At 38.5% G+C, this 22,299-nt stretch overlaps 1 protein-coding gene and 1 non-coding gene across 2 annotated transcripts in view; one reads left to right on the top strand and one right to left on the bottom strand.

Moving 5' to 3' along the window:
- Positions 1-9,680: 9,680 nt before the first annotated feature.
- Positions 9,681-9,753, top strand: Trnag-ccc. The gene has a single exon. It is a non-coding gene; the product is annotated as a tRNA-Gly (tRNA).
- Positions 9,754-14,092: 4,339 nt separating this feature from the next.
- The window catches only part of Tmod3 (tropomodulin 3), a 73,211-nt gene continuing 65,004 nt past the window's right edge, over positions 14,093-22,299 (bottom strand). Inside the window, exon 10 of the mRNA XM_015480652.2 lies at positions 14,093-18,331. Within this exon, the coding sequence (XP_015336138.1) occupies positions 18,297-18,331 (35 nt within the window). The 3' untranslated portion in view covers positions 14,093-18,296. The remainder of the gene's footprint in view (positions 18,332-22,299) is intronic.

Genomic DNA, 22,299 nt, shown 5'->3' on the forward strand with positions numbered 1-22,299 from the left:
GGATGTGGGGGCCAATGTAGCTCTATGTGTTTTAAGTAGAGGACAGAGCTGTGTGGAGAACTCAAGCCTCTACTTGAGTATCCTGACTGTAGGAGGACACTGGGATCCTGGAGTACAAAGTGAATGGGAAACAGGGATGTAGAGAACAAAGGGAGAGAGTGCCTTCTATTGCTCTAACAAATTTCTCCAATAGCCAGCAGCTTAAAACAATGCACATTTCCTATCTCACACAGTTTCTGAGGGTCAGGAATTCAGGAGAGCTTAGGGTCTCACAGGCTGTACTGCAGTATCTAGTCTTGGAACTGAAGGCTGTTTCTAAGACAGCTCGTGTGGCTCTTTGCAGAGGCCTGTTTCCTCACCGCTTGGGCCTTCCCACCAGCGGTTCGAGTGTTGCAGCTGCTTCCCCCAGAGTGAGACCCAAGAGAGAAAGAGCAACACAGACAAGCCAGTGTTATTCATAGCCTGACCTAGAAGTGAGGTTGTACTCCATTGACCACATAGAACAATCTTGAGACCATGTTGGAGGCGACCACACAAAAGCGTGAAAACCAGAGGTGGGAATCTCTGGGAACCATCTTGAAAGCTGGCAGTCACAGCGACTTTGCCTTTGGCCAACTGACTTTGCCTTCCAAGGCACAAGTCAGGCTTCTGGGGCCAGGCTTGGAGAGCCAGTGTGAGGTTGGTTTAGTGGAGATTTGGTTGGTGAACATTGGGAGCATGTTGAAGAACTTTAATCAGACCAATATATACTGTGCATTTCCCCCCAACATTGAACATTATAGTGGGACCATGGATCTGTTTGGAGATATAGATGACATTTCTTCAGAGAGTGATGAGGACAATCTACTACCCATTCCAAGACAGCCTGTTGTAAGTACCATCATGAATCTCAATTGATCTCATTATGTGAAGATAAGAAAAAGGTTCAGAGGCTGAGGGTCTGTTTCTCTGATGTTGAGAGAGGACAAGGATAACTGAACACCTGGTGAATGGGGGTATTCTTGGCTGTACTGGGAATGTGGGATATTAGAAGTCACAGCAGGAACTGCTCAGACAAAGCTGATACCAACTTCAGGGCGGGACCAGGAGGACTCATAACGTGGGCTATGTTGGTATTTTCTGATTTTAGCAGTAAGTATTGATGGGTTGAATAATTTCACACTTCTGTCGCTGGCTATCTTATGAAAAATAGAAACATCAATAAAATAGATATTTTTTTCTAGTAACCCAGGCTAACAGACCTCGTTCCCATGTTATTTTTGTTGGCTGGTTTTAAGTGGTGGAAGGTGAAGTTCTAGGAGAGGCTTGGAGAGATTGCTATTTTATCCCTAGAGCAGTGCCTGAATTTACCTCCTTTCAAACCTTCGTCTGCCTGGTGCAGAGTAAAGCTAGTGCATTTTGAATGTCTCCTCATGCTCTTACCTTCTGATTCCTCTCTTAGGATGAACACAGAATACCTCAGGACCAGCAGGAAGAAGAGCCTGTTTCTGAAACCAGAATAGAAATAAAAATTCCCAGTATCAACTCTGACTTAGGAAATGAATTATGTTTTGTTAAACTACCCAAGTTTCTCAGTATAGAACCCAAGTAAGAGAACTGATTAAAAATTTCAAGATACTGACTAAAACTTTGAAGAACAAAAATATTTTTCTTATTTATCATGAATTGACTAATCATATAGATATTTCTCCTGTAACTTAAAAAAATGAATTTAGGATGTACTAAGGTAGAAAAATGAAGAATTATTGGTAAGAGTTTTAATATTAATAATCTTTCTAGCATTTTGGTACTTTAAACAGACATCATGACTGATGGAGGCATTTTTCACTAGTGTAAAGCTGAATAATTGGAAAATGAGTGAGGAAGATGAGACAAACCACAAATGTTCAGTGCAGAGATCATTGTGAATCTAGAAAACATTATTTTGACAACAAAATAATGTCGATGGGTAGTACCTATATGGAACATGGGTATAAGCTCTTGTGATTAAGCATGACCTGTTCTTAAAAAAATATATGAAATGCTAGATCATGTGTTACTTACACTTGCAAGACATATTCCTCCAAAGAAGACTTTGAATTGTTAGTCACATTTGGATTTTATTTCAGACAATATGTTTTATAAATTTCAAGAAAGTACCATAATTTGCATACTTCCTTAAAGGCTTACATGAAGTTGTTCACTGTGATTTTAAGAAACATTGGTGCATATTGGAAAGATGAGTAATAGTGTCAATCATATTCATTATTAACTATGACTAATATGACATTAAAAAAATTTTAGACCTTTCGATCCTCAGTTTTATGAAGATGAATTTGAAGATGAGAAAGTGCTTTATGAGGAAGACAGAACCAGGTTAAAATTAAAGGTATTACCTCATGCTCTATTCCTTTTTTGTTTTTTCTTTAAAAAAATTTTTTTTTTAGTTATAGTTGGACACAATACCTTTTTATTATTTATTTATTTTTTCATGTGGTGCTGAGGATCGAATCCAGCGCCTCACACCTGCTAGGTGAGTGCTCAACAGCTGAGCCACAACCCCAGCCCTGTTTGCTTTTTTTATGAGATGGGGTCTCGCTGTATTGTCCAGACTGTCCTTAAACTCCTGGGCTCAAGGATCCTCCTGCTTCAGCCTCCTTAGTAGCTGGAACCACAAACACTCACCACTCTGCCTGGCCTAGTTTTTTCTTTTGTAAAGTACAGGAATGATAACTCAAGACTCGAGTTTATGAAAATCTTTCATGTTACCTGTTATCAATAAATAACTGTTTAGAACAAAGAAGTAAATGACTTTTCAAAGTATTTTTAGGGGAGAAGGGACATCATACTCTCTCTTTTTAAATTCCTGTAGGTTTGTCACTTTTCTTTTTTGTTTCTTTTTTTGCAATTTCAAATTTTTCGATAGAAGTAGGGATAAAAACTGTTGCAAACTGTTTCTTCCTTCAGGATTATGTAGTGAGGTATACAGAACTGCCTCCACATTTCCTGGTGGGTAGATGCTAGCAACATTCCACAGTAGAAAAGTCTTAGACTCTATGGATATTCAAATTATGCACAAAAATAAACCTTGCCATTAGCTTGTTCTTCTCTAGAAGGCCTGGGCTGGCGGGCACTACCTGTCAGGCTCCACAGGATGTTTTGTCTTCCTTAATCAGGTTTCCTCTGAGCTCCTATCAGGGGCCCCAGTGGTAGCACAGGACATGGTCAATTTTTACTCTACTTTTATGACTTGGAGTTTCCCACTATGTGGGGAAATTTGGCCTCAAAAACATGGCAGAGCACAAGTCTTGGGTTTTAATTTTTTGTTAATTAGTTAGTTGTTTATTCTTTTTTAAAAATTTAATTTCATGCACAGAGTTCCTCTGTCTCATTAAGCTAAAGGACGCTTATTAAGCCCTTCTTTCCTGGACTCTGCAAAGACAAAGGTCTCAAATTCTTTTTTTTTTTTCTACTGGGGATGGAACCCACAGCTTCATGCATGCTAGGCAAGTGCTTTACCACTGAACTACACCCCCAGCCCAGAGGTCTCAGTTTGAACTGCCCACTATATGTGGACCAAAGCCTCAGCCTGCATCATGCTGTGCTTCTGCTTCCACTGCTGTGAATTGAATCTCAGAGAAGTTTTAAGCAAAATGTCTGTTTAATTCAACCAATAACTCTAGGTATTTGCAGCAGATGGGTTTCAGTGTTTAGTAAGCTTATTCCATCATTACCTATCAATTCTTGGCATATGATTATAGATCACTTGAGGAAAAAAGAAGATGTATTTAAATTGGTTTTCTAATACCTTTGTGTTTTGAATCAGGTAGAAAATACTATACGATGGAGGATTCGCCGAGATGAAGAAGGAAAGAAAGTTAAAGAAAGCAATGCCCGGATAGTCAAGTGGTCAGATGGGAGGTAAATGCAATATGCCCCAAGAATGTTGAAATACTCCAGGGAGGCCTGGATGAGTAGGACTTTATTTGGGTGTTATTTTCATTAAAGAATTGACACACGGTAGACCCCTGGCTTTACCTAGAAAAACTGAGAGAAGCAAAGTCAAGGTCATTCTAACCTTGCTGGTGGGAGACCTTGGACATGGACCCAAGTTGTGTTCGAATCCATTATGTCTGCCTTGTTCATGTGAAAGACTAAGGCTAGTTTTCATCTGTGAGATTCCAGATATTTTAATTAATATTTTTGAAAAATGATTTCTGTTGGCTAATGAAGTGGTAGCAATTGGGGAAATTACAAGGAATTATATTTCAAGTTGAAAGGAGGATAGATTTGACCACATTTTACTTTGAAGAGAAGTAAGTTATTGACAGTAGCTTTTCCTCCTTATGAATTCAGTATAAAGACAGGATCCCACAGTTCTTCATTTTTTAAGTGAAGCTAACAGGGTAGAATGGATGCTGTAGGGCTCACTAAATATTCATCTTAATAGCTGAATGGCTTTTCCTTTCCAGCATGTCTCTGCATTTAGGCAACGATGTGTTTGATGTCTACAAAGCCCCACTGCAGGGCAATCACAACCACCTATTTATAAGGGAAGACACTGGTCTACTGGGACAAGCCATCTTTAAATCCAGACTTACCTTTAGGTAATTGTTCCTATCTGCACATTGTCACTTGTGGTTAAAGAGTAACAAAGTGGAGTGTTGTTCCCGATTCTTCCAACTGACCTAATTCCATAGTGCGGCTCACCAAGGACTGGGGACTGATTCTCAAGTTAACTGCGAATTTCTGTTTTGGACGCCATTTCTCTGGGAGCTAGCTCATCCCATCAAGAGACTAATGTATAACCTAGGAGACAGGTATATTGACTCACATTGGTCAGCGCACCTGGTAACAGTCTTAACAATGCATTTTTGTGGCCTTTCCCTTTAGTGAAATTGACCTGGAAGTTAAGTGTCATCAGAATGGTGCCAGTGTGTAGATGCAACAGGCATGACCGGCTGTGCCCAAACAATGTGTAGATCAGCTGAGCTCATTGCCATGGGTGGTGCTGTGGTGCCTTCTAGACACCCTCCCTCTGAAAGACACACTGCTGAGATTAGGATCGACTTTCCTCTAGAGTTATGGGCACAGGTTCTGTTTGGGATCATGAAGATCTTCTAAAATCAGATTGCAGTCATTCTTGCATAACTTTGCAAAAAAAATCATTTAATTCTATACTTAAAAAGAGTGAATGTTATGGTATATTATTATACCCAGAGAATTTGTTGGTGTTTATATAAACATTGTGAGGGACAGCTCTGAGATTGTGTAATCTTGAGGAGGGGTCTCAAACTCACTAACTTTCAGTTCCCTCCGCTATAACATGAAGATAATGTCTACCTCTCAGAGATGTTGTGTTAATTAAGTTGAAGACTATATAAAACTTCCTGGAGAAACCTGGCACAATAAATGGTGCTCCTTTTAAGGATGTCTCCTAGAATGGCATCCCAAAGATATGCAGTACTTATTCTGCCTGTTCTGCACCATGCCCTGTGCTGCCTCATAGTGCCCTGTGTTCCACAGTGGGATATCTGCCCAACACAACTTTGTTTCTTACATTTCTCCGTAGGCATGCCTTCTTTGGAGACCCTTTCCTAAAGCTCATCCTTCCTTTGCTCTTTGACCTTCCTCCCAGTTTTATCCAGGTGGAGGGACTCACTTTCAGTTCTCCAATTGTGCTTTCTGCATTTGTGCCACCCTTAAAGAACTAAGATCTCGTATTACTTCTCTTCTATGTGAGTGGGGCTGTGTGTTCTTTATAAAAGCCCTTGACCTTACCACCTGCCTTCCCTTCTTTCCACTCCACTCCTACTCACACAGTCAGATTTCCCCAGGAGGAGGGGCAGCGGGGTGTGGGGGTGGGGTGGGGAGCTTCTCAGGGAGCCAGAGAATGGGAAACTGTGGTTCTGCCTCCTTGCTCTGTCACTGTGAGGCTGTCACTGTCTCCAGGTTATTTGGCTGTTAGTATGCTTGCCCCCAAATGTTCTTGGTAAAGAGTGAGACATTGTTGTTGTTCATTTCCTGGCAGACCTCACTCTACAGACAGTGCCACACATAGAAAGATGACCCTGCCACTCCTGGATAGAAATTCAAAGACACAGATTAGAATCTTGCCAATAGCTGGTCGTGATCCCGAATGCCAACGCACAGAAATGATTAAGGTATGTTCTCTAGGTTTTATCCTAGATTTTTTTGTGTGTGTATTAAGAGGTGTTATTTTCCAGAATATTAATTCACTTTTTTTTTGCTGCCACTATTATTTCTCGTAGTTACCAGAATCCAGCTTACCTGCTAAGTTTGTAGTTTATCAGCCACAATAATGTCAATGGCTGATGGAAGCTTATAGCAAACAAGGGACTCAGGCGCTGTCCCCATGATCTATAAGATTTCAGAGAAAAACTATTGATTTTTAAAACTCAACCTCTTTTTGACAGACATTACAGAACTGTATTAGAAAATAGGAAGGTCAAAAGAACATTCCAGACTTGCCTGACACTGGTCCAGCCTTTTGACCAAAGTGCAGAATGCCAGGCAGCTGTAAGGCAAGGAAGGTTCTGCCTTGTAGCTTGGGGATCCCCTCACCCCCGCCTGTTGTCAGGGGCTGTGGGAAGCTCTCTGGGTTGAGGGTCAGGACAGGAATATCTAGACACTTTGGGAGTGGAACGTAGGAAGGTCCGGTGTGTGCAGCTCAGGGATGACAAAGACAGCCCCCACTCCCCTGGGAAGTCAATTCAGCTGTCCTGGGCATGGATTGGGTTTCTCAGGCTGTTGGCTTTTCTGCATGGGCTGAGTGGCACTGTCCTGAGAGAACAGTGTAAGTTCTGAGACCACTCCTGTGCCAGGTCTGAGTGGGCTGACTAGAGTGAGGGATCCTTCCCTCCTCTTCACCCTTGTATTGCCTTCATGATGTCAAACCAAACCAAACCATCCACTGTGTGGTAACAGAGGTGCAAAAAGAGGTGTCTGCACTCTGGAGATACAGGGCCTAGGTGCTGTCTTGGACTAGGCATTTACATGTTTCTTAGGGTAAAAGAGGGTTCAAGTAGGCATGAAAGTAGCTTTTTTTTTTTTTTTTTTTTTTTTTGAGACAGGGTATGGCTGGTATAAACCTCTTGGCCTCAATTGATCCTCCCCCTTAGCCTCCTCAGTAGCTGAGATTAGAGGTGTACACCACCATGTCCAGCTAAAAGAGTTTATTTGCTTCTTTACAGAAAGAAGAAGAACGCTTGAGGCTGTCTACTCACCAGGCTGTCCATCTGCAGGGGAAACAGAACCAGCAGGGGCCAAGTGTTCTCGACCAGGACCTTGGCAGTGATGAGGATGAGGAAGGTGAGGAGGCCTCCAGCCTGGATGCCACTGAGGCCCATTACTAAGGGAAACTCTGGGCTGTGCCAGGTTTGGTCAGATCTTACTTCAGGTGACAGGGCCTGCTTTGCTCTGGTGAGTTCTTCCTCCCTGTCCATCAGCCAGTACAACACCCGCCCCCCCACCACCACCACTTTGGTTGTTTTTGTTTTTGTTAGAGCCACTTTCTCACAGAAAAGGTTAACTGTGAACATAAGGCATTTCCAAAACAAAGAAAATGTATTAAATAAATGTTTGTGGAGGAAAATGTATGTTATCATATAAATTGTTATATATGCAGTTAATTGTATAATTAAGGACTCAGTATTTAAATTTCATAGTTCTTAAAGATGATAATACCTAACGTTTCTTGGTTTTTGTTTGTATAGTGTTAGGGATTGAACCCATGACCTTGTGCATGTGAGGCAAACACTCTATCAACTGAGCTATATCTCCAGCCCCTTTCTTGGATATTTGAGGTTGTCAAATAACTTGAGAAAAACCTTTCAATCTAAGTCATTTCAGCAAGTGTGAAAGTTATATCTGCCTTCCTACTGACACTTAAAAATACCTGTTGTCTTCTCAAGGACAATGTCTAGTGGGAAGTAACAATATTCAGCAGAAGACACTTTCAAGAATAAAAGGGTCATCATCTTCGTCAGTTGTTCTGGGAAAAGCCAGTGTAAAAGGACTGGCCACTGTAGGCAGAAGGTGCTGACAGACTAAAAAAAGAAGTAGACAGTTTCAGGATTGCACAGAATGCAATTTATTGGGGACTTACTGACAGAAGCATGGTCAAGGCTGGCAGCAAGATCAGTGGATCCTCAACTTGGGTGAGAGAAGGAGGATTATGTAGCGGTCAGGACAAAGGTGGTGTTCATCTACCAGGTTTATATGCAACTAACAGCAAAGACGTCAGGCACATTCCTGGTGCTGATGAACTAGGGTCTGATCATAAAGATTCACAAACCACTATGCATAGAACAGGGTTGCTCAGGGGCAACCATGGTGGTGATGATTCAAGATGGCTATGGTCAGGTCAAGTTGAATCACTACAGAGGTCAATACCATGTCTAAAATTCCTTTGCTTTCAGAGGAACAAGCTAGATATTCCTTAGACGACAGTGATGAAAGATCAGAAGATGAAGTTCAAAGATTACTCAAAGAAAAGAAAATCACTGGTGATGAGGTAAGCCCGCATTTACTCAATTCTAAGGGTTGGCCTTGTGCCCAGGAATCAACTCCTGGGAAGAGGAGCTCACAGACCAGAAGCAATTTGTCTCACTGAAATTCAGTGAGACAAATGCAATAATAGGAATTAGAGTGGCCCAGAGAAGGGTCTGATACCTGTGCTTGATGGCTCTTGGAAGGCTTCTCAGAGGAGACTTCTAATAGGCACTAAGAGTAAGTGGAAGCTTGGCAGGCACATGGGCCAGAGTTGAGCATTTCAGGAAAGAACATACTATAAGACAAGATGCAGGATTCTCAGATACCATAGCTCAGGTAAAGAATGATAGTTTGGTGTCAGTAAAACAAGGGATCTATCATGTTTGTTGTGGAAAAATGAGTATCTTTATTGTTTGGATATTATAGTAGTTGAGGGTTATTTCTATTGAAATATTTCTCTCAGTATTTCCTTGTTTTCTTTTATAACTTCAAAGGAACAAAGAAATTTTAAGTCTTAACTAAGTATGAGAATCACTGTTATTGCCTTTATGCCATATGAATTTATTCATTATTTTTGTAACACTTAGCATATGTATTTTTTTTAGTACTGGGGATTAAACCCAGGGCACTCTACCACTGAGCTGCATCCCCAACCTTTCCCCCTACCTCCTAGGTGGGTCTTGTTAAGTTACCGCGGTTAGCTTTGAACTTGCCATCTTCTTACCTCAGCCTCCTGAGTCATTGGGATTACAGGCATGTGCCACTGTGCCTGGCTTGCATTCTAAGTTCCAGAGATACAGATAGAAATAAGTCTCATAGTCACATAAATGCTTAATTAAACTTTAGTGACTTTTTCATTTGTTTTCCATACACATATATATTTAAAGATTTAAAACCATACTGAAAAAACACATAAGTCATTAGCAATCTTTGCTTAAAATCAAAAGGCTTTTAAAAAGCTCTAAAATACTGAATTGTAGATAGAAAAAAGTGAAGTACTGAGGAAGAGAGGGACATATTTCAAGTAATATGGTAAGGTCACTCAGTAAACCAGGCGTGGTGCACATACCTATAGGTATAGGTATTCCTGTACTCAGGAGGCTGAGGGAGGAGGTTTGAAAGACCACAAGTTTGAGGTCAGCTGGGGTAACTTAGCAAGACCTTGTCTCAAAATAAAACAGTGGGCCTGGGGTTGTGGCTCAGTGGTAGAGCGCTTGCCTCCCAAGCGTGAGGCACTGGGTTCGATCCCCAGCACCACATAAAAATAAACATATTTTAAAACATTAAAAAATAAAACAGTGGTAGAGGGCTTGCCTAGCATGTTCAAGGCCCTGGGTTCAATCTCCAGTGTGGCAAAACAAAAACAGTCAGTATAGAAAGAAAGTCAGTCTTACATGACAGCAGCCCTGGGAAACCCAGTTTCTAGGAGCCTGACCTTATAGAGCCAGTGTCTTGTGTGATGCAGGTCAGCCACTAGGAGTGTCAAGGTCTAACATGAGGAGCTGACTCTTCCCTTGTCAGCTAGAACCTATTTTAGTAAGATTTCCAAAAATGCCTTATATTGAATTTTACAACTCATCTATTATCTGTTCAGGAGATGAATATTCCAGAAAGAGGAAAGCAAGGGGTGAAGAGGAAGAAGATGATTGAAGCATAAGATGTGCACTAGTATAAACTTCATTCAACAGGTTTTTTTTTTTAATATTTATTTTTTTTTAGTTTTTTTTAGGTGGACACAATATCTTTATTTTATTTTTATGTGGTGCTGAGGATCAAACCCAGTGCCTCGCACATGCCAGGCGAGCGCACTACCACTTGAGCCACAACCCCAGCCCCTGGTTTTGTTTTTTTAAAAAAAATTTTGGTGGGGCTGGGGATCGAGACCAGAGTCTTGTGTATGCAAAGTCCATGCCCTACCAGTGAGCTACATCCCCAGCCTCTCAAGTTTTTTGTTTTTTTAATGATGAAATGACTTGTTTTAATTAAATTTTTTTTTGCATAAACTTAGTTATGAATAAAAAAATGTTCAAAACCAAGTCTTTAGAAAATCTCCTTTTGCCAAGTGAGAAGATTATTTTGGTAAGTGTTTGCTCTGGGTGGGTCTTAGTTTGAGTGCATTCCTGCTGCCCTGCCCCACCACTTCCTCCTGGCCAGGGGTCAGATGTCAGCTTAAGTTCAGCTCAGGTATGGCCTCCAGGTGTCTTTCTGCCCTGGCAAGCTGGGTTTAGGGCCCTCCTGTGCTCTCTAGTCTCCTTGGCAAAGGCGTTAATTCCATTTACCACATGGCCTCCTGTCTTAGAAGAGCAGGTTCTGCATGGTAGGTCTCCGAGGATACTGGGAGCTTTGCTGAGAGCTGTTCTATTTCAGCTCTACCCCTCAAAACACCCTGAAGGTGTTATTACACTCACCTTACAGATGGAAACAATCACAAAGTTGAACAAATACATCAGTGACCTAATGAAGACAGATGCTCAAGATACTCACCTGAGATAAATGAGCTTTAAGGAAAAGAGCAATAGGAAACAGAACACTAGCTTCAACTCCTAGCCTTGTGACTCCCCTGGTGGGTGTAATAAATACATATGGAATAAAGAAACCAACAGTGTTATCTTGGGAAAGTCACTTTGATTTCTCTGAGGTTAGCTTCCTCAAGTAGATGGGTTTAGACTTGACTACGTAAATCCGTCATGATCTAACATTTGTTATTTCTCTGCCTCTGAAAGTTGAATACTAGATGCCTTATTATTAGATGGAAATGATTAAGGAAAAACATGCCCCATCTTCTCAATACGGAAAACCTGGACTTACATTCTATCTCCTTTTCCTACTTTTTTTTTTTTTTTTTTAACTTGCAGCTGACCCTTTAGGTTGGGGAATCAGGTGCCACTCAGCTGCAAGTTTTTTTTTTAGAGAGAGAGAGAGAGAGAATTTCAATATTTATTTTTCAGTTTTCAGCAGATACAACATCTTTGTTTGTATGTGGTGCTGAGGATCGAACCTGGGCCGCACGCATGCCAGGCAAGCGCGCTAAGGCTTGAGCCACATCCCCAGTCCTCCTTTTCCTACCTTAATAGCACAATTTCATGAATGTATAGTAAACACTTTCATAATTTGCATTAGTTCCTGAAAGGAGATTTAGAGACTCATTCAGAACACCAAGAGGTACTAGCACAATTTAGTTGTAAGCTCAGGGATTCTTTATATGGCCTTGATGCTTAGATGTACCTGTGAATCTCCAGTTCCTCAATGTTTGCAGATCATGCAGGAAAGCTTAAGCATCTGAAGGAAGGAAAACAAATGTTTTGCAATTTTGGATTCACATGTGGTTGGTTAGCCACCCAGAATTTGGTACCTAAAGAGCAGAAGTGCCCCATGTACTGAGTGTCTTTTACTAGGCTGCTTCAGAGGACATGATGAGGGCACTCTCCCCACAGCTCCTGGCACTCTTGAGTCCTCTCAGAGGAGCCTCTCACAACTCCAAAGCCTCTCTAACTTGCCATATATATCAGGATGTCCTGTCTGTGAATATAAAGCTCAATCAAACCCAATACATGTTCCACTGATTTTCTATTTTGGCTGATGGATCTAGGTGACTGATATGCAATGACTGCTTTACTGTAAAAAGCACCTCTAGTTGATTAGCAAGACTGGCTCCTGTCAGGTCCAGAATGTACTGTATCACAGAACCCCGCTTCTTCATATCTGTCAATTTAATTTAGTTCTATGATCAGATAAGACCAAGTACTGATATTACCTTGAGCCACGTAAAACCTCTATTTTTATGGGTAAAAATGGCCAACTATTGACAATTTATATGGCTCAATAGCATAATATCTTAGCTGAGACTATTCTAACAAAGTATCAAAGATTAATTGGTTTGCACAACAGAAACTTCTCATATTTCTAGAGGCTGGGAAGTCCAAGATCAAGGTTCAGCACCTAGGAAGGGCTTTCTTTCTGGATTGTAGACAGCTATGTTTTCAACATCTCCTCACATGACAGAGAGTTTTGTGTCTTTTGTCTCTTCTCATCACAAGGGCCCCACATTTGGGACCTTATCTAATCCTAATTACCTTCCAGAGGCCCCATCTCCAAATACCATGACATTGGGGATTAGATCTTCAACCTACAAATTTTGGGGAGACACATATTCAGTCCATAACAGGTAGGATAGAAAATTTAGGAAATTAGTAAACTTATTCTAGAATGATATAAATAATTAACTTTAAAATACAGGAACTAGGGCTGGAGTTGTAGCTCAGTGGAAAAGTGCTTGCCTGGCATGCGTGAGGCATTGGATTCGATTCTCAGCAACACATACAAATAAATAAAGGTCTATCAACAACTAAAAAATATTTTTTAAAAAAATTACAGGAACTAAAAGGATTATGTGCTCTTCCAAAAAACCTAAGTCTACAGGATATTTGGTAAACTTTATTGAAATGATTTGTTCCAGGATATAATTGTTAAGTTCTAAATGCCTATAGTGCATATTCTTCACAAGAAACTTTATTGCATTATTATGAACTGAGGGGATTTTTTTTATTATTTAAACAACAGTGTTATATAATTCATTGCTTTTTGTGCTTATAGAGATGGAAAAGTATGACATTTAGAGTATTTTGGATATATTAGCCAAGGAAAAAAATATCTAAAAACTTGACTTTATGTGACAAAGAATGATGTTACAAAGGCAATTTTCAAGCTTTTAATCCAAAAGACTGAAATAAAAGTGAAAATTTATTTGAAATTACAAAGGTTTTTATGCTATACATGTGCATACTTGTGTCTGTGGTTCTGGGGACTGAATCCAGGCCTCCTGTATGCTAGGCAAATGCTCTATCACTGAATCACACCCTCAGCCCCTGTGTGCATACCTTAAAAAAACAATTCTTAAGCAGACAAATCTAAAACTTTGAAACAACTGAATCAAAAACTCATTTTTCAGAGAGTGTAGTGACTGCTTGAGTCCAGAAGTATGAGGCCAGCCTGGGCAACACAGGGAACTAGTCTCAAGACAATAACAAACATAATGCAACAACAAAATACACTTGTCTTTGAGTGGAGATGAAACTTAAACTCTTAATAATGGCTAAACATACCCATCAAGAACCTAGAATTTGTTCTTAAGTCTTAAACATCACTCCAAGTATATAAACGATGATATCTGAAGGATTTTATGCCAGTTAGTTGCTTTGAACTAATATACTAATAGTCTGTAGAAAAGGGAGCAAAACCTCTATACGTAGACTCTAAGGATGTGGGAGAATCTTAAATAAAATACGTGAACTTGTTATAATTAACAAAATATGGTGGTGTTTCCTTAGTGTTTTAATTTATTAAACTCTAAAGCAGGTATCTTAAGTCCAATTCTTTTCTTTTTTTTTCTCCTTTTTCTTTTAGTAGCACAGGGGACTGAACCCAGGCCCTTGGGTTCAGCACTCTACCACTGAGTTACATCCCCAACCTAGTTCTTTACATATTAATAAAGGCTTTCTAAAATATATGGTAATGGCCATGATAATTTACTTAATTATGTCTTTTTCCCTAGGTAATCCCTAAGGTTGGCCCCTCTGAATAATAAGACTGCAGGGTAGAGTTTAAAATTAATAAAATGTTACAAATGTTTTATTAAAAATTCCAAATTGTCCAATTTTATAGAAAACTTATAGAACTGAATTATAGTGAAGAAAAATCAATGATATAAAGAATAACCAGATTAAAATATGACAATATAAAAATCATTGCATATGGATAGTATTTTCTCAATTTAAAAATCATTAGGGAAGAGTTTGATTTGTTTGATAAGCAAGTCTTAGAGTGAGAGCTATCCAGAAACAATAATAATCAGCATCAGCTGGTATTGAAGACAGTTCTCCAGATGTTTAGATCCAACAACTTAAAACCCTTCATCTGGCCAGTAGCAACAGGAGTTGTCTCTATTCCATCCATGTGTTTGTTTCTCTTGGGTGCCATGTTTTCAGTCAATACTGTTCAAAAGTGAAGTATCACTGTAGTGCAGGAGCAAAGCTGGACAGGACTGAGCCTGCAGAGAATGGCAGTGTCCATGGATTCCAGAGATAGCATGATCCTTGGATATGCTAGGAGGTAACAGTGGTTCCTGGTTTTATAGTGAGAAAATAAGGTAGCCCTGGGAACTGTAAGATTTCATGAAACTTCACAAACTTTTGTCTTATTTTAATGTTATATATAATATACAATCAAGGTTATATATAATGTACAACAGGACTAACATTTTGTCAAAACTTTTTTTTTCTTTTACAATTTTTATTATATCATGGAATCCCTCCTTAAAAGGAAAACACACCAGATAATTGATTAATTGGAAAATGATCTAAAGTTCTATTTATTTAACTTTCCTCGAGTGTACCTCTTGCACAAAGCAAGTGGGTTACTTGATTCAGAGAAGAATTTGCTATTTAATGACCAAGAAAACTCCCCTTGAAATTGATAACAATCTGCTAGATTATGTAATACAATTGTTTATTTGGTCTTTTAAATGATGTGGCACCCTTAGAAAATATATTTTGCTTATTCTTTAGATTTTTACAAGGCTTTAGCTACAAATATATAGCACCAAAATCCATTTTCATCATATTAATATTGGCAATAAATATTGAGTTTTAAAAAAATTTCATATAGACATACTGGAAAAATTTGAACTCCAGACAAATATGAATATAAAATTTTATAAAATGGGTAATTAAATTTTTTTCTTAAAAAGCAACAATTTAAAAATGAAAGGACATTCTCTTAGATAAACATGTACGTTGAAACTGATTAGATGAAAAAACTTAAGGTCTTAAAAATTCTCTTAAGATTGTATCAAAACCCAGTTAATAAAAGATTAAAAAGTGCCAATTTTTTTTTTTTGGGGGGGGTACTGGGGGTTGAACCCAGGGCCACTCTACCACTGAGTTATATCCCCAGACTTTTTTTTTTTTAATGAATTTAAACTTTATTTATTTGTTTTTATGTGGTGCTAAGGATAGAACCCAGTGCTTCACCCATGCCAGGCAATACTCTACCACTGAGATACAATCCCAGTCCATGACTTCTTTTATTTTTTATTTTGAGACAGGGTCTTGTTAAATTGCTAGGGCCTCACTAAATTGCTGAGGCTGGCCTTAAACTTGTGATCTTCCTACCTCAGCCTCCCAAGTCACTGGGATTACAGGCATGAGCCACCACGCCCAGCGAGGTACCAGATTTTTTCAAAGTAAACACTGTTATTCTCCCTTATAATTATAATACTTGAGAGATTTCCATATTTAGTTGGATGAGTATTCATATTAAAATTATTTATAAAAAAATTATAAAATGTATTATAGCACAGAACTGGAATGGTACAAGCAAAATACTCAACTTAGTCATACTTTGATAAATAGTAGGTAAAAAAGATATTCCTGTAAGTATGATACAAAATTCTACGTAGGGACCAACCTTAACAATATTTAGAAAAAAAAAACCACCATATGGGAGAGAGGGGAGCATACTTATTAACTGACTTACAGGGCAATGCAAATGAGGAAGCCTGGCTAGAAGTTTAAGTGACCAATTCTTTGTGGTAGCCTTAGATACCTGCTCCATGCCTGACTCCAAATCTTGCTGGAATTGCACAGTTTATAAAATCAAGTACAATTCAAAAGTTGTATATGTAAAGAAGGAAGAAGGGAGGGGAAGAGGAGAGAGAGAGAGAGACAGTAGAGGCTGGTGTTGGGGCAGGCAGTCAGGTGAGAAAGCAAGCAAGTGAAGCCTTTCTAACTTGGAAAAAAAAATCAGTGGCTTTTAACTGAAAGGGAATAGTGCAAAGTTAATCTTTGGCCCCTTTGAAATACTGGATACTGATTTTTCAAAAAGCAAACACACCACAGTTCCTATGAGGGAAGCTTTAGCCTGTTAAGAAGGCTTATTACTATAGTACACAAGCTGCTGCCTAGATCATGGGATAAATTGTCTGGCAGCCAAAATAGTAGACATTTTGTGATTCAACTTCAAAAGGTTTTTAAAAAACTAACCATGACAAACTACCTTCCCCTTACTCAGAAATATCTTTTTGTAAATGATCCAGGTAGGCCTTATGAGGCCAGTATTTTTCTGATCCCCTTCTTCCCAGTCTTCTGTAGATGTGAGTGCGTCTGCTATCTCCTGCTAAAGAGCTGCTATGGGACAGGACATGAATGCAAAATCAAACCCTGTAGCACAGCTGGGGTGTGCAGTGTCACACTTGTCCTCTTGCCACAGAACTCTGTTCAAGCACTCACCTTATACTCTGAGCAATAAAGACCACTTTTGTTATAGAAAATATTTTTATACAATATGGAAAAAGTGCAAGATGAAAGGAAGCATATAATAGAATCAGATTCTGAAGATCAGCACTTCTCTTTTTTGGCTGGAAAGTATGTAGTGGGGATTAAATATTGTCTATGCCATTCTGCGATGCATACGGAACTTCTTGGCATACAGCACAATACCAAGTAATTTACACACATCCCAGTTTCTAACTTCCTTATAGTAACCATCAGTTTAAGTGGCTGTTTTGCAAGTTCCTCAAACCTGAACTCTATCATGTTACCTATGATTTCACATGTTTAGCAGCAGCTTTCTTTTTTATTTTATCCTAAATAACTGGGAGTTGGCTGTGTGCCTTTTTATGGGGGAAGAAAACAACTTTTCTACTCAGATGTTTTTTACCATTAGCTTTCATAAAAATTTAATAATGCCCACATTAAAATGAAAAACAGTAATAAACATAGACATAAATGGGCGTTGAAGGGAGAATGGGAAAAGGAAAGACAGTGGAATCAATCTGACATAAATTTCCTATGCACATACATGAATATACCATAGTGAATCTTACCATCAAGTACATCCACAAAGAATTAATTAAGAAATAATAACTGGGTAAATGGCAGAAAGATCAATAGAGGGAAGGAAGCTGGGGGTAGGAAAAGAGAAGGGAAAAAGAGGTACTGGGGTCTTCACTAGAACATGATATATTCCATGCTTTCATTATGTCAAAACAAATTCTATTGTCATTTATAACTAAAATGAACCAATTAAAAATACTTAGACATACTATATTTTTAAACAAAGCGTATAACCTGGATCAGCTGATGATTTTGTTTAAAAAACAAATCCCTAGATGTTGTTGAGCTGTATCAGACAAGCACAGTAACCTGCACTGCATGAAGGTCTCTCCCTGGAGGTCTGCTTTGGCTTCTGAACACTTCACCAGATTTTGAGCCATCTGTTTAAAAATCATTGCATTTTGATTCCTTGATAAGGAAAAAATATACCCTTGCCAAGTTCATTTATTCTTAAAAAATGGAAAAGTATCCACGTTACAAAACAAAGAAAACTTTTAAGTGCCTTATACCTCGAAGGAGCAATTAATACCAGCAATGTCCCTTTTTAATTTAAAAAACTGGTCCTCAGATTATTCTACATAAATGACTTCTGAAACTTATTTATAATCGTATTGTTTTTTGCCCAAGACTCATTATAAGTCATTTAATTAATCTAAATTAAAACTGATTTTAGTAGAAAGTGGAAATGCTTCAAAATATAAAATACCAGATACTATTGATTTTATAATTTTAAACTGATAACAACTTAAACTAGGAAAATAATGCATATAGTTAACAAAAAAGCTAAACAAACAAACAAACAAAGATTTCCAGTCTTTTCCCTTCTACCCAGAAAAATTTTACATCTGATGTCACCAACATGAGCCCTTGGTAAAGTTCTGAAGTCTTCCAAAGATTTATACTTTGTTGGACTTACTGGTGGTCTCCTTCAACTCGTTTCTTTCGCACTGTGAGAAAAAGAAAAGGGTTTTGGGGAATCCCTATTAGTTTCTACAATGTTAACTTGCTTATAACAAATTTCTGTACAATTCTGTTAGTTTTACAAAAATTAAGCGTGCATTTCCAGTTCACATGGCCATTAATAAAAAAACAATTTCCCATCATTAACCATTGTTATTTTCCTGCTGAGAACCAAGGGGCTTCTAAATAAGAAAGACGTGTCCTAAGCTCAATGACCCTGTGCTTATACAGTGGCAGTGCTAAAAACCTAAAACACAGAGTAGTCAGCATTAGGTTTGAGTCTTCTGTTTGTTGAAAAAATGTACACTTAGGCCAGGTGTGGTGGCGCATATCTCTAATCCCCATAACTTGGGAGGCTGGAGATGCAGGATCACGAGTTCAAGGTGAGCCTCTGAAACTTAGTGAGATTTTGTTTCAAAAAATAAAAAGGGCTAGTGATATGGCCCTTGGTGGTACAGTGCCCCTGGGTTCAATTACCAGTACTGGGTGAGGGGGTGGGGGGGAGAGTATACCTAGGTTTTATAAAGTGATTAATAAGTTACTGAATTAAATTCTGCAATGACATCAGACAGCTGGGGTTAAAAGGTATTAAAAGTAACAATTTGCATGCTCTTGTGGTTAGATACGACAATGTATTTCCTTAGTCTGAAAGAATATATACCAAAAGTATTTTTGTCATTTTTAAAGTAAGTGACTTGCTATTGTTTTCCAAATTTCCCTTCTCTTTCTTCTACAAAATGAACCAGTTGAGGGCTCTGATGAAATAACAAATGCAGGAAAAAAAAAAAAAAAAAGAAAGAAAATTTCAGACTCTGGTAATGTGCTGAGGTCAATTCTGGGTAATATAAATTTTGGTTCCAAAGTGGCCAGCCAATTAGTTCAGCTGATGGAGTAAAAAAAGGTGCATGTATTTGAGAACTCCCAGCCTCTTTACGGACAGATGATGCCAAACCATCAAGCTGTGCTTACAAGCAGCAAGGATACCAGGTCTTCAGCTTTAAAAATGTTCTATCTGCTCTCTCACCTACCAGCCACCAATAGCATTTCAGTGCTACTCAGTGTTGTAGCTGACTCCTATTTAGGGAGGACAAAAGGCACAACAGGTTCTGAAGTCAGTGCAAATGGGAATGTGGATCATGGCTTTGTCACTTTTCTGTAGTGTGTTCTCTGGTAAGTCAATTAACCTCTCTAGGCCTCAACTTATTCTATGTACCAGGAAAATGATGATATCTATACATATCTATACCTCCATGGCTGTGCAACTTAAGGCACTATAAGCTGCACTGTGCAGTACTTGAGAATACAGAAAGCCTTTATGAAAGAGTAGTACTCAGCTTCATTATTCACCATAGGAAGATTATATCAGCCACTTTTCCAAGGTGAGGAAAGGCAATTTGACTACTGTAAAGGATCTGTATTTATATGTTACTGTTTTGATACCTTTTTCAGTAAGTTTCTCTGATTAAGTTAGACTGGTCTATTAATTTCCTGCTCTTTTCTGTCCATGGAAGCAAGTAGTAAAGCAATTGACTCTTTAGCCTAACTGATGCCAACAGGTACACCTGGCCTCCCGACCAGGTCATAGACACTGCTCTGGCGTTATTCTGACTGCTGGCTTCTGTTTGTTGGCCTTTAACAGATGATATCAGACGTTCAAGTGATGGCTTGTCCAGCCAAGTAGAGTATCAGGGTCTTATGAACATTTTTATACTTATCTTTGCAAGCTAGTCCCAACTCTAATTTTAGTCCACAGTAATGAAGAATAAGTTTTACTAACATATAAAGGGGGAAAAAAATCAAAGGAAACTTCTGTTTCCAAATACAAGTTTAGCTCATATTTATACATCTCTGAAAAACGGAAATATGTGAAATTATTTAGATAATTCTGTAGGGCAGAGTTTAGCTGTTATCAGTATACCATTTTAGATGTTAAAATGCATGTTACAAAAATGTTATGAACAAGATCTATAAGACAGAATATAGCAAACAAAAAAGGTGTAGAAAATTGGTTATGTAGTTAGCTAGTGTAAAGATGATAAACAGGATGAGGCTCAAGGTTCAACCGAATATTGTATGTATACCATATAACCTCTTTGCTTTTATATCTGTGACACTTCTTAGACGGAGAGATGGCGAGTAGGTAGAATTATTTCAATGAATAGTTGTGACTAAGAAAATAATAAGAGAAAGATGTTACCAAAATCAGAACACCAAAGACCTGATAAGTCTAATTTGTAAGCTGAAGAAAAATAATATGCCCAAGAGATTCTGTGCAAGTTTTAAGTCTCATTCTTAGATAGCTCTTTTTGAGTTACTACATATCAGGCTGCTGAGATCTGCACCTGACAAAAGATATGGTCTTTAGACTTTCATCAATAGGCAGAGATTAGAGTGTATGGCTGGGAAAAAATTAAGCTGAGAGTGGATGACCAGGAAGTTGCTGCTGTGTGCACAATGTGATGGGTAAGAGCCACTCTCTTTTTTCTCACTTGGTGCCCACTTGTTACTTTTCAGCAATTCCTCAGTTTATCCTTTAGATAATAGGCTGATAAATTTTGCCCTATTAACAATTATTTGGGCCTAGTCCAATTTCTTTCCAAAACCCAACTCACTTATATAAATTCTTAATATTTCATCAGTAATCAATTGTAAATCAATTGTCTCTAAGAGTAATAGGAATAAGGTTTTTTTTTTAAAGTATTGTATTAATCATACATTTAGACATCTAAGATGTTCTCAAACGCTTCCCACATAACATCCAACAAATATAATTTTAGTATCTTCCACTAACTATGCTTCTTAATCTGCTAATGTTACTTTTTTATTCTGTACTTATTAAAACAAGTACTTATGGAAAGTTTATTCTGGACTCAGTATCACGTTATGAGAATTAGCTCTCAAAATCTATGGGTCTTCCTCAGCATATAAATAAATAACTTGCTTATTCTTATATCTGAGCCTTTCTTCATTCATTTTTCTCACTCCAGGAATGTCCTCCTTGTCATTTTACATCTGAGACCCAAGTATGCAATCCAGTTGGGACCAGAATCAAACAACATGAGTATAGTCTAGAGAGCTTCCAGCACAAAGCTGTTTGCTTCCTCTTTTTTTTAAAATACCTTTATTTATTTATTTATTTTTTATATGGTGCTGAGGATCAAACCCAGCGCCTTGCACATGCTAGGCGAGCATTCTACTGCTGACCCAGCCCCCGATTGCTTCCTCTTGATTCTTCTTTGTGTCAGACTTTATCTTCAACATGGCCTCCTTATCTTCTCTAATATATAAACTGTTCAGTGTCTACATAAGGTAGCCTAGGAAATAGTTTTTTCTGCTCTCCATTTTCATCTGCCAAAATCTCCTTATTCTAATACTAGACATTTCTTTTCATACAGTCTGTCAGAAGAATACAACTGCTGAGGCCTTGCAAAGGTTAGTTTCCCCAAGGTGACATTTATGGGCTTTCACTGTGCAGTTCCTGCAAGGACAGCTGCTGGGATCACCGGCCTGCTGGGAAGGACGCAGGTGACAAAAGATGGTTAGGACTACAAATTTGTTGATGGCATTCTGGGATTTGTTAAGATAGTTTCAAAGGATAAGAAAAATGGAGGATACTCGTGGCTTAATTTATGGCTACTTGGTTACCAGGAAATTATAACTTTGAGCAAAGACAAATTTTGCCCCTTATTTATTCACTTAATTTTTAATAAGAATCTGCTATATGTCAGACATGATTTTAAGATTAAACATCTGGACATGGCCTCTCTGCCAACAACATGGTCCCTACCCCAAAACATACTATTTCAATGAAGTAGAACTGATTTACTCAGTAAAAGCCATTTAGAAAGTATGACAGAAGCTGTGACAAGTAGAGGGTACACGAGGCACACATGCTCAATGACAGAAGCAAAACTCCAATAGCCACTTATCACTAGAGAAACAAACCAGGGTTTCA

Source organism: Marmota marmota, unplaced genomic scaffold, assembly GCF_001458135.2.
Source record: "Marmota marmota marmota unplaced genomic scaffold, marMar, whole genome shotgun sequence".
Classification (NCBI taxonomy): Eukaryota; Metazoa; Chordata; class Mammalia; order Rodentia; family Sciuridae; genus Marmota; species Marmota marmota.